Source organism: Triplophysa dalaica, chromosome 10, assembly GCF_015846415.1.
Source record: "Triplophysa dalaica isolate WHDGS20190420 chromosome 10, ASM1584641v1, whole genome shotgun sequence".
NCBI classification, from domain to species: Eukaryota; Metazoa; Chordata; class Actinopteri; order Cypriniformes; family Nemacheilidae; genus Triplophysa; species Triplophysa dalaica.
Window position 1 is genome coordinate 1,119,378 of NC_079551.1, and position 11,812 is coordinate 1,131,189.

At 36.8% G+C, this 11,812-nt stretch overlaps 1 protein-coding gene across 3 annotated transcripts; it reads right to left on the bottom strand.

The window, feature by feature from the left end:
* Positions 1–739: 739 nt before the first annotated feature.
* LOC130429454 (natural killer cell receptor 2B4-like) lies at positions 740–10,921 on the bottom strand. Of its 3 annotated transcripts, none has more exons than XM_056758020.1 (5): positions 10,374–10,921; positions 6,532–6,852; positions 6,287–6,346; positions 3,445–3,744; positions 740–3,358 (listed from the first exon to the last, which is right to left on the bottom strand). In XM_056758020.1, the coding sequence occupies exons 1-5, from the start codon at positions 10,456–10,458 to the stop codon at positions 3,249–3,251; spliced, it is 876 nt and encodes a 291-aa protein (XP_056613998.1). In that variant the 5' UTR covers positions 10,459–10,921; the 3' UTR covers positions 740–3,248. The 3 variants fall into 3 exon arrangements, with proteins under 3 accessions (XP_056613998.1, XP_056613999.1, XP_056614000.1); XM_056758021.1 differs by lacking the exon at positions 10,374–10,921 and adding an exon at positions 7,033–9,304; XM_056758022.1 differs by lacking the exon at positions 6,287–6,346.
* Positions 10,922–11,812: the final 891 nt, after the last annotated feature.

Sequence of the window (11,812 nt, forward strand, 5' to 3'; positions counted from 1 at the left end):
GATCATCACTTGGTTTATATGGTCGATTTTAAAGAATATTACTGAGTTTTCTTTATTTTACTGAGATTTCTTATATAAAAGACCACATTTAAAGTTTCTAAATATATTACATTTTGTTCTTGTATAAAAGCATACATTTAAGATAGGTATAGAAGTTAATGTACTTCTCTGATCTTAACAAAGGCTATGGGCCTCATAGGATGGGCACCAAGCAGATATGAACCTCACATCTGCTTAGCATAACACAAACACACTTTTGAAGACACTAGGTGGTACTAGTCACAGACATTTACATTTAGGCATTTGGCAGACGCTTTTATTCAAAGTGACTTTCATTGCTTTATCCTACACATTTTACATAGGTATTCACAATCCCCTGGGATCAAACCCACAACCTTGCGATGTTAACGCAATGCTCATACCACTGAGCTACAGGAAAGCTACAAAGATGGACACAGACGGACACAGAATACACTATTATATTGATTTAGGCACATATTTACCCTTTAGATACACTAAACACTAAGCCCAGTGTAGTAAATGAAAATGTGACATATAGGTGCATTTTAAGATGGATGTATGTGCATTTCTTTTTAAGCTTTTAAAAGGTTTTGCCACATTTAAATACTGATATATGGAGCTTGACGTTTAACTGTGGAAGGTCAGAAAAGGATGGATTAACAGAAATAGGTGATGTCATGTGAAACATGCTTGGTGTAAACAGTGATAACAACGTGAGAACAATTCTCAACTCAACTTTATTTATATAGCGCTTTTTACAATTTTCATTATTACAAAGCAGCTGTACATGAGACACATTGAATACAAGTATGAATTCGAAAGCAGCCCCCCGGCCAGGCAGATAGTGCAAAACAGTATGCAAACGGTGGTGAGGAACCCAAAACTCCCATCGAGAAAAAAAACCTCAGGGGAACCCAGTCCCAACCAGGGGATTCCAGTTCCCCTCTGGCAAAAGCTGCTGCCTCTGCACAAGCTCAACAGTGCTTGTACAACAAGGCTTATTAAAAATATAAAAATGTAAAAATGAAGGATTTAAGATTATAATTAACAATCTAATAGCATTTTAAATGTTTTAGGAAAAACAAAGTTGTCGCGACCTTTAACCAGCTCTATCCTCTTAGCTCTTCTCAGGTCACCGCTTCCCATTCTCAGCTCTGCCATCAGGTCTGGGCATGAACTGCATCCTGCAGTTTTTTTTGACGATGCAAGAAGGGTTTTGTTTACACAGCCGTCGACTGTTTTTAAGCAAAACATGTTCCACACATTTCATGAAGACCCTAATAAATCATACCAACTTGTTGAAAGCGGTCATATGAGGCGACAGTTTAAGGGTAACTCTGGCCAAAAATGAAAATTCTTCCATCAATTACTTCCCCTCAAGCAGTTTAACATCAGTATTACCTCAGTTTTCCCAAAAAACGCAAAATAAGGGAGTTTTGGAAGCTTTCTGACTCCCCCCTTAGATCTCTTATTTCTTATGTATTTCTTCAGTTAGTTTTAAAGATTTATGTCAATGTGAAATGTTCCAAATCTGACTTATGTATAGCATGTATGATCATGTATGTATCATGTACATTTTGTGAAAACAATGAATGTGGAAAGCTGTTCAAAATATATAAAATATATAAAAATAAAAAATATAATTCTGTGAAGAGTTGGGAATGTCTTCTGGTCTATAGTTCATCTAAATTAGGCATCTCGAGCAGATAAGGTCCCCCAAACCAGACAAGCTCGGTTTTACTTTCATTGAAATTTTTAAAGCTACTTGAGAGCCATGTTTTAACCTCATTCAGACAAATCACGAGGGGGTACAACTCGGTTGTATTATTTCTCTGCACAGGCAGATAAGTTTGCATGTCATGACCCTAGTGGTAGCATGTACAGGGCAAATAACATGGGAGCAAGGATGGACCCTTGAGGGACTCCACACATCAGCGGGGAGGAGGAGGAGCAAGTCTGGCCTAAATGAACAGAAAAGCTTCTGTTTGATAGAAATGACCTAAACCAGGTTAGAGCCGTGCCTTGAATCCCTACTATTTTAGCAATGTGTGAGATAAGAATTGCATTTTCGATTGTGTCAAATGCTGCGGTTAAATCCAAAAACATAAGAAGAATAGAGTGACCAGAGTCACATGATAAGAAAATGTCCTTCAAAACATTAAAAGAGCTGATTCTGTGCTATGGTTATCTCTAAAACCTGACAGAACTGTTTCAAGCATATCATTTTGATCACAAACATCCCATCGTTTTTCTTTCTACAATCCCGTCTGAGCTGTAACATTAAACCATGGATGAGATTTAGCCCTGTTGGAGATATTTCTGACAGAGGCCACAGAATCCAAAATAGAGGAACATGAGGAATCAAAAACATTTAGCAGCTTCTGTACATCGCAGTGGGAAGGGGGATTTTGCAGGGTAGTTAAGGGGGGACTAATAAATGGACAACGAATACAGTACAAACTCTACAATCAACAATAATACAGACAAAAGACTGGAGCACAGACGGCATTGCACATGCACTTTCTTTAGTGTTTCTGGTGATCTTTGACAGCCTCATGGATGATTATTATTTTTGTGATTTTCCTGCCATTAGAGGGCGATGTGGCTCACCCACATGACGTCATCAAATGCATCTCTTTCTCTCGAGCTTTTAAGTGTACAAGTTAGTTTTTCATCAAGTTTATTGCGAAAGTTGTAGCAAAAGTCAAGGCAGTAAGATTTGATACTGCAGTGACAGATTTGAGAGGTTGTAGATGCCTATTAGATGTTGCAATTCAAATCTGAATCTATGAAAACAAGTAAATATGTGCTATGCATTTGTATCTGCCGATGTATTTTGTAAATGCCAGTTTACACATTTGTGACAATTTCTTTGCAACTTCAAATTCATATTTTGTCCACAAATCTGAACATTGTACAAGGAATATTTCAGCAGAACACAACATGCTCACAAACACTATCAGATGAGCACTTTGACCACTTGACCACACTTTCACTTTGACTCCTACAACACCACATTTATTTGCTTAAACACTATACATGTTTTAACTTTATTGCAAAACTTATGGACAACTGAAATCACTGTATGAGGCTTTAATAACTTTAGACTTATTAACACAGAAAACAGAGAAACAACAAAGACAACCGTTTAAAATATTGTTGAAGAAATATCTAAAGATTATTCTTATATTTATAATATCTGTGATCATCATCAGTGATTATTATTCTCATTTACATATGATGTCATATATGAGAACAGCGACAGTAGCCACACCCACTACAGCAGAGAGGACCAATCGGATCACAGTTTCAGTAAAACCACAACTGTGGACACCAACTGAAGGACAGAAAGAGATAAGAGACTTTAACTGAAATACAACAAAAGGGAAAATTAAGAAGCAAATAAACATACATGTGACTCACCTGAAGACATGTGACAGAGTTGAGTGATGTGTAGATGTTGTGTGAGGTTTGTGATGGGATTGTTGACCACACATCTGTATGTGTTTGTATCCTGATATTCCACCTCCAGAGGTAGAGAGAGTCTGATGTTGAGATCAGACACACTGATGCTGGACAATAAACTCTTTCCTTTGTACCAGGAGACACTCACATCATGTGACACATTCATCACTGAACACAACACACAACAACATGATGATGATGAAGATGATGAAGAACATTGAGAAGAGACTCTGGAGATGACAGGAACAGACAGACCAGCTGAAAAACATGCAAAGAATGAAATTAATTAACAGCAACACAATTGTATTTTAAATATTTTTCACATCTTTTAAAGTGGCTGTCTGTAAGAATGGCCTCTTTGTTGCCATCTCTAGCGCCAATCTGACTGCCCTTTTTGCCGGGATTCGTTTTTTTATTTCTCATAGAAACTCCTGTGATGCCAACCGGACAGAAGATCACTAAATGCGACCGCGGGTCTCAAATGCTGACAGGTCCGGTCATATATCATTCTACACCAAACAACTTTATATACTTAAACAATTCACAAAGCCTTTCCATCATGTCCAATGAGTCCGAAATCTGAGTAAACCCAGCTAACAATGTTTGGTTCCCCGAACGCTCCCTTAACGTTAGTTTTTGGTTTCCAGAATGTTATTTTCTAAGGTTCGTTTTTTGTTCTCCGGGAAGGTTTTCTTTACGTTGATAGAACGTTGTTAGAATCTGGTTCCCATAACGTTCTTAGAAACAAAACGTTTGGGAAACGTTATAATTACATCATAGAAACCATGAAACTAACGTTTTATTTTACGTAAAGATAACCAAAAACAATCCTCTTCGTTCTGTTGTTCACGAATGTGACGAGATGACGCATAGACGAAAGACACCAAATAAGGAGGTTTTTCTGTGGTGAATCCAGCGCGGGCAGTGACACAGTTTTAAACACCGTTCTGGTTCATTTTTGCTCAAAATAATTTACAGACTGCAACTTTAAGTCCTAAACCAGTTTATGTTTGTTTTAATTTTGTCTTAACTAGTGGTGGGCATAGATTAATTTTTTTAATCTAGATTAATCTAGATTAATTCCAAGATTAATCTAGATTAATCTAGATTAAAATGGCTCATTTGAATTCTGCCGAAGGCATTCAGAATGTGTGCTACCCAAATAATGACTAAAAGTAAGTCTTTGAGAACGGGTGTCTAAAGCCAGGTGGCGCATTAGACCAGGGGCTCATCTCCTGTTTCCAAAATGCATCACAAACTGCTTGAGAAAGCTGTTCTACTATGATAATTGGTGATGAAAATTAAATTATGTTCAATAAAATGAATTTGTGACTCCTGAGATAGGCGCAGGCTCCCCGTGACCCGAGGTAGTTCGGATAAGCGGTAGAAAATGGATGGATGGAAAATGAACTTGTGTTTACTTCCGCATTAGCTAAGGGATTCTTTGCGTTTAGGTGGTACTTGAGACTGGAAGAGCTCCTACAGCACATTTACATTTAGTCATTTAGCAGACGCTTTTATCCAAAGCGACTTACAAAGAGTGAGGGAGCAACAAGCGATATGTCATACAGGAGCCATAATACATTAGATCTCAATACAAAGTTACTGATTTTAACTAAAGCTAGACCACTACCTGTTGAGAGAAAGTGTTTTTTTTAAACCAATTCCGCATTGCACAAGGTGCAAACCACCTTAGTCTTGTCGATGTTCCTATTGGGAAGCTTCTTAAAAATTAATATTCCCTGAAGCAAACCCGGCGGCTTCATAGCTGCATCCATGTTAGCACGTCACGTTTGATGCGGTAATTTCACAGTAACGTTATGTTGTGTTCAGACCAAACGCGAATGGCGTGTCAAGCGCGAGTGATTTACATGTTAATGCAAAGAGCCAATAGACCTACTTGCTGCGCGAATCGCGCGAATGAAGCCCTGGTTATGAGATGATGAGGCGGCTTCTGCTTCCGCTTCCGCGAATGACGCGAATCACGCGAGTTTAAAAATCTCGTTCTCGCTCCGTACAGTGCAGTTAAGATGGTATACATCCGCGCTAAAATATCAAGGTGAAAGTCATCATAGATGCGTAGTATAGACCCAGCTCCCAACCCAACTTTGAGAATAGATTAACGGCGACGATTTTTTTAACGCGCGATAATAATTTCACTGCGTTAACGCCGTTAACGGCCCACCACTAGTCTTAACACACATTCACATCAACATTATTTATTTATTTAAAATGTTTTATACTTTAAGAATGTTAAATGCATTCTGTTTTAATCATTTATTTAGTCATTTGTCATATACAGTCAGATTGAAGTGTCTGGTGAGGACAGAAGGTTTTCTGATGATCTCTAGTTTATAAAGTCCAGTGTGTTGAGTTGTGATGTTTGTGATGATGAGAGATCCAGTCTGAGGATTCAACTCTAAATTTTTCTTGAATGTCTCATTAATGGATTTAATTTAGTTGATTTCCGCTATAATCTCATCTGCACTCTTAACACCAAACATCCACTGGATCACATCATGTTTGTGTAGTTGAGTATCAGTGTGTAGAGTAACAGAATGTCCCTCCATCACTGACACTGACTTCACTTCATCACCAAACACACCTGAACAACACAAACACTGACATTAGAGCAGCAACAACTGAAATTATGGGAGCATGGGAGGAGAATCTATAAGAATGAAGAGAAACACAATCATAAGATGTTCATTTAAGTGACACAGACTAAAATACAGAACAGAATTCTTCATCTACAGATCTCAGATCAGATCAAAAAATGATGGAGTCACAGCTGATGTACCTGAAGACAAGTGACTGACGTCACTCACCCGATCTTCAGTCTGTTTGATGATGTCACTTCCTTTATACAGGAGAGACTCACATGTGTCACATTCAGCACTGACAGTTTGTATTATAGTTTTTTAAACGATTTACAATTAAAATCTATAAACATGTGATGTTTTGTCTACAAAAATAAAAATATAAACTGGCAAAATAATGATAATTTAAAGTACATCACATAATACATGAATGTGAAATACTCACCAATGACAGTAAGATTGAATGTCTTGTATAAGGGTTTCTTGTTTCTGCTGATCCTCAGTGTATAAAGTCCAGAGTGTTGAGATGTGATGTGTGTGATGGTGAGATCTCCAGTGTGATAGTTCAGCCTCGGTCTGTCTCTGAGTCTCTCATCATCAGAATATATGGTGCTAATGTTCTTTCCATTGATTCTGGCAACAAATGTGTTTTCAGGCCCATAATACCACACTATCTTATCATCTTTGTGTTTGACAACATCAGTGTGTAGAGTAACAGAATGTCCCTCCATCACTGACACTGACTTCACTTCATCACCAAACACACCTGAACAACACAAAGACTGACTTTAGAAAAACTGTAAAGTAGTTTATTAAAACACAACTAAACTCCACGCTTGTAAATAAAGTTAAAATGATCAAATAATCTGATTTGTATAAGAAAGTATCTGATATATCTGAGAGTTTACAGCAAGAACTGAATGTGTGAAAACAAAACATCACTCACCGTCCACATGACAGAAGAATAAAGACAGAAGAACTATCAGACGAGACATTTTCTGACACATTTGTGAAGGTTTTTATCATCAAACTATTATCAACAGGACAGAGAGAAAGTATTTAACACAGAAAGATGAAGCGTCTCTTTCTGGTGTGGGTGTGTTTATGATGTAGATGTTTGTCCTCCTCCTCTTCACCACCACACCACTGACACACAGTCTGCTAGCAGGACACATGTGATCAAATATGGATTTATGACATGAAAAATGATCAAATAGTAGAATATTAGTCATGTTATTATACTCAGTGCCAATATAAATATATTGTAGAGTATTAGTCTGCAGGAGAGATGCAGGTTGTGAAAACCACAAGTTAATATAAAGTTCAGAGTTGCTCCTCCTCCATCTGTGGTCAGAACACAGACGTCAGTTCAGCGTCTGCTCATCCTCTATAATCCCCCCGGCCCCTCCACACATGAGAAGAGAAGTACGATATTTAAGGACAAATGATGATAATTGATCAATGTGCTTAATTTATTATGTGAATTGATAGATTTTGTACCGTCCTTAGGCTACAGTTTATACTAATGTGTCATTGTCCTCTTGCAACAATTGTTGCATGTCAAAAAACATAATTTATTTAAACAGAGACTGAATTTTAATATTAATAAACACACCGGCAGAAAATAAATAGTTTCTATTAGAATTATTGTGCATTCATAAAGGGCCTAATACTGCACTGACAGAAAGTAAACTCGTGTCTCCTGCAGTTTCCTCATATGAACACTATAGGTCTCTCTCACACAGTTGTGTAATGTACAGACACACACTGTCACTGAAGGACTCACATCATGAAGAATTAAATATCATTTGATGTTTTGACACACAATACGTCTTTTAAAGTACTTAAGATGAACTATAACACATACAGTAAACTCAAACTCTCTTCACAGGAGCCTGTGTTCTGTCTGTCTATGCTACCCATTGATGTCCACGAGCACGTGGTGAATTCATGGTTTGCCCCTCAGATGGGTTCACGCTCCTATGCAGGCCATGTTCACCCACATGGACGGGGCTGAGTCTCACGGTTATGTGAAGATGTCAGTTATTTCTCTCAACAGGTTGTGGTTTAGCTTTTGTTGAAACCAGTAACTTTGTATTGGCACCTAATGTATTATTGCTCCTGTATGACATATCACTTATTGCTCACTGAACTCTTTGTAAGTCACTTTGGATAAAAGCATCTGCTAAATGAATACATGTAAATGTTTGCCAAATCAATAAATAAATAGATCAATAAATAAAAATATAGAAATAAATATGGTATATAATATTATGTGATATGTAGCTGTAAAACGGCATATTTAAAAAACAAAACAGCTGGACGATGATAAATAAAACACAACTCTGTGTAATAGAGACCTCTAGTGTTCAAGAGAAGAAACTGCAGGTGACTTTACACAGATAAGATGGAGGCCTCACATTTATTTATTGATATGAGGACATATTTGGTTAAATGAGTTCGTTCATCTTACAATGGCCTAATATAAAACACATTTTGATAAATGAGGATTTATGTAAGTGCAGTCAAACATAATGCAAAGTTGATCACAGATTTCACTGGAAAACGTATGTGTGTTATAAGATCTCTAGTTTTGTGTAATGTTTGTAAAAATCTTTTTTCTTTGTAACTTAATAATAGTTTATAAAGACAATAAGCATCAGAATGTGTCAGAAGATGATTCATGGGAAAGTTCTTCCACTGGTAGGTGATATTTTGACGTTTTCACACCTTTAGTTGTTGCACAGTTAACACATGCCACTTAAACTTAAAGGTGTTGCACTGAATGATATAGTCTCAAATAATATAGTAATGCAAAATAAGTTTAAATAAACAATTTTTTTGAAATTCTCTACATTTCAACACAACTTTTCCACACAAATTCAAAGGCTGCTGTTGGACTATTGAAGGTAAACGTCAGTGTTGCCAACTTTTCAATGGAAAGTAGCTAAAGCCTGCCCGAAGAGTAGCTAAATGAGGTCACTCGCTAATTTGCATATCAGATAGGTCAGTGCTTCAGGTCTGCTTCATGTCTCTACTATTTGACCCATTGAAAATGGGTATGAAGTGTTTTCCGTGAATGGGTGTAGTATGTATGCGATCAGCCGTTGTCCACCATATCCATGATCTTCTTCTTTTTAATGGCGGGACCTACTGTAGAGATTAACCATGTGACATAATAACAAGCACAACAATTTAAGTTCTCAGGGACAGGTGCATTATTAACATCAGTAATCTATTTGCAAAATGTTTTCAATGTCTTCACAAAGAAGATGTCGGGCAGGTGCTCGATGATCTCGCCTTAGGAGAGCACTCTTGATTTTATTCGCAGGTATTATGGCTTATAAAGAAAGTGACCCTAGAACTTAGCACCTCCACTTCGGCACAATATTGTTGATAAGTGCTGACCAATACATATTCATTTTTTTCACCTGAAAATGATATATTGTATTAAAATAGGCTAATAAATGTCATTGTATTGCCATATGCCATCTATGCATTAGTACGGACTATAAAAATGTGAATGCATTCGTTTTCAGTGAAGCAATGACATAATGCATGAAGATGAAGTAATGTAATACGTTTTATTTACAGAATAAACATGAATAAAACATATGTAAATTTGATGTTAGAAACTAAATGAACTGTATTATTATTAGTACATATACAAGTAAACATCACATAAATCAAAGCATTATTTCAATTTATTGTTGTAACAAATTCTACTGCCCACCGTCACCACCTTCGTGATTTTTAGGAGTGTGCTCATGTGTCCCTGTAACAGTCAAACAAGACTCAAGTGACCTTTGTGATTTCTCCTCAATACTGCATTTAAATGTGGTGGAGGCAGCTGCACATGTGTTGAGTCGCTGTTTATTCGACTCAAAATGTTCCTGAATTCATCAACAGTACTAATAGACAAATAAAATATATACATACGTTTTTAATAACTTAAGTAAATATGTTTATTACCATGACTTACATGTATCTATGCAAGCAGTGAACAATGCTCTGTGCCACATGTTAACAGACGTAAGCTGCATTACTGTGATGAGTATTTCATGTTGTGTACTTATCGAATGAATGACAGGTCACGTGTTACACAGACATTGAAAAGCGCCTTTAACTTGCGTATGTTTTAATATGCATGTGTGCGTGGAACGCCCCTTTAAGCTAGACATTAAAACTCTGCAGTAAAATCACAAATGTACTTTAATATGTCGCATCTTACAGGTTAACTTTACAGCACTTGTGACTGCAATGCCAAGAGAAGCGTTGTTGACTCACGTTTGAAAACACCTGCCTCGCAGTTCTCCTCAATGCTCCTGTATGACCGTATCCTGTCCCGTGGGCTCATGGGATATAGCAGCATCCCAAGTATCTGTCTCTGGGTGCTTCAGAATGTGGGCGTAACCAATAAGCCATCTGCGAATTTCTCACCTACTCTGTTATGAATACTGAGGATCGGACATACTATATTGTTTTCGTCCAAATCTCGCGAGAAATAGTGCACCAGGCGGAAATTTCTCGCCTACTGTTTAAGGAATACTGACGTTTTGGACATATACTCTTTCGCCTACTGCTTTTTCCTACAATATAGTATGACAATATTCGGTTTGGGACTCAGCGATCGTATCTGCGAGAATGTGCAAGAAGTGAAGATCAAATACTAGAACACAGATGACCGATCACAGCAGGAAGAGCAATCGAACACAGAGATACATAAACAGATCTCTCTAGATCTCTTTTAAGATTAAATTGTTTGCGGTGGCAAGGACAATGTCTTTGTTAATGCATATGAACAATAAATATACATATTTACCAACAAACATACCTTAAAATAAATATATATATGTTCCTGGTCACTACAGGGAAGTCGTTTTAGACGGTCACGTGATCACGCGTGACGTCATACCGCTTCATTTTTCAAAAGAAACACTACTCACTTATTTTTACATGTTGTTTGTTTTTACCAAATAACACATGAAATAAGAAATAAATGCATTTCAATATCTGATAAGTTGTTCGGAAAAAATAAAATAATTTGTTGTAACATTAATCTTCCTAGCGATACGCAGCTGTGTTATGGAAGTGTCCCGAAGCTTGAGTGTTGACTTCACATAATCGGTGCTGTGTAGTGATGCTCACTTTAAGAATAAATAAATAAATAGATTAATACATAAACTTTTTTTAAAGATGGTAAATAAATATATTGTTATACTTGATGTAATATGAAGTCCCAGTGATGTTAATAAAATACAATGGAATTGTGAAATAAAGAAACGAATTGCTAAAAAACTAGGAAATAAAACAGAACACACACACGTCATAATAATTGTGTGATCTTATAATAAATGTTACTTAGTCTTGGCACGACAGGAAGAAACACATCATGTAGACTTACATTGGACCCAAAATACATATTTGATCACAGATTTCACTGGAAAACGAGTGTGTGAGGTTCTGACAGATTCTCATTCTATATGTGTAGTAACAATACAAAGAGATTTTGGCTTTAAAAACATTTGTCAGCATTTTGAACAAATTTACACCTTACAAATCAAACTACACACAAATGGTTCTGGTTTTTGACAGCAGATCCAGACAAGAACAATAAAGTGTCTAATTGTAGAAAGTAGAGATATTTTTCATTCAACTGGCTCACAGATGAGTGAGTCAAAGTGAAACTGTTGTGTTCTCATCACAGGTGTGATCTCATCTGTTCA

Bases quoted from the DNA above. Each gene is read 5' to 3' on its own strand.
- LOC130429454 (XM_056758020.1), bottom strand. From the start codon at position 10,458: ATGCTGCTATATCCCATGAGCCCACGGGACAGGATACGGTCATACAGG. The intron at 6,853-10,373 runs GTGAGTCAACAA...TGTGTTGTTCAG, and splicing joins CGAGGCAGGTGTTTTCAAAC to GTGTGTTTGGTGATGAAGTG. The intron at 3,359-3,444 runs GTGAGTCACATG...TCTGTCCTTCAG, and splicing joins ACTCTGTCACATGTCTTCAG to TTGGTGTCCACAGTTGTGGT.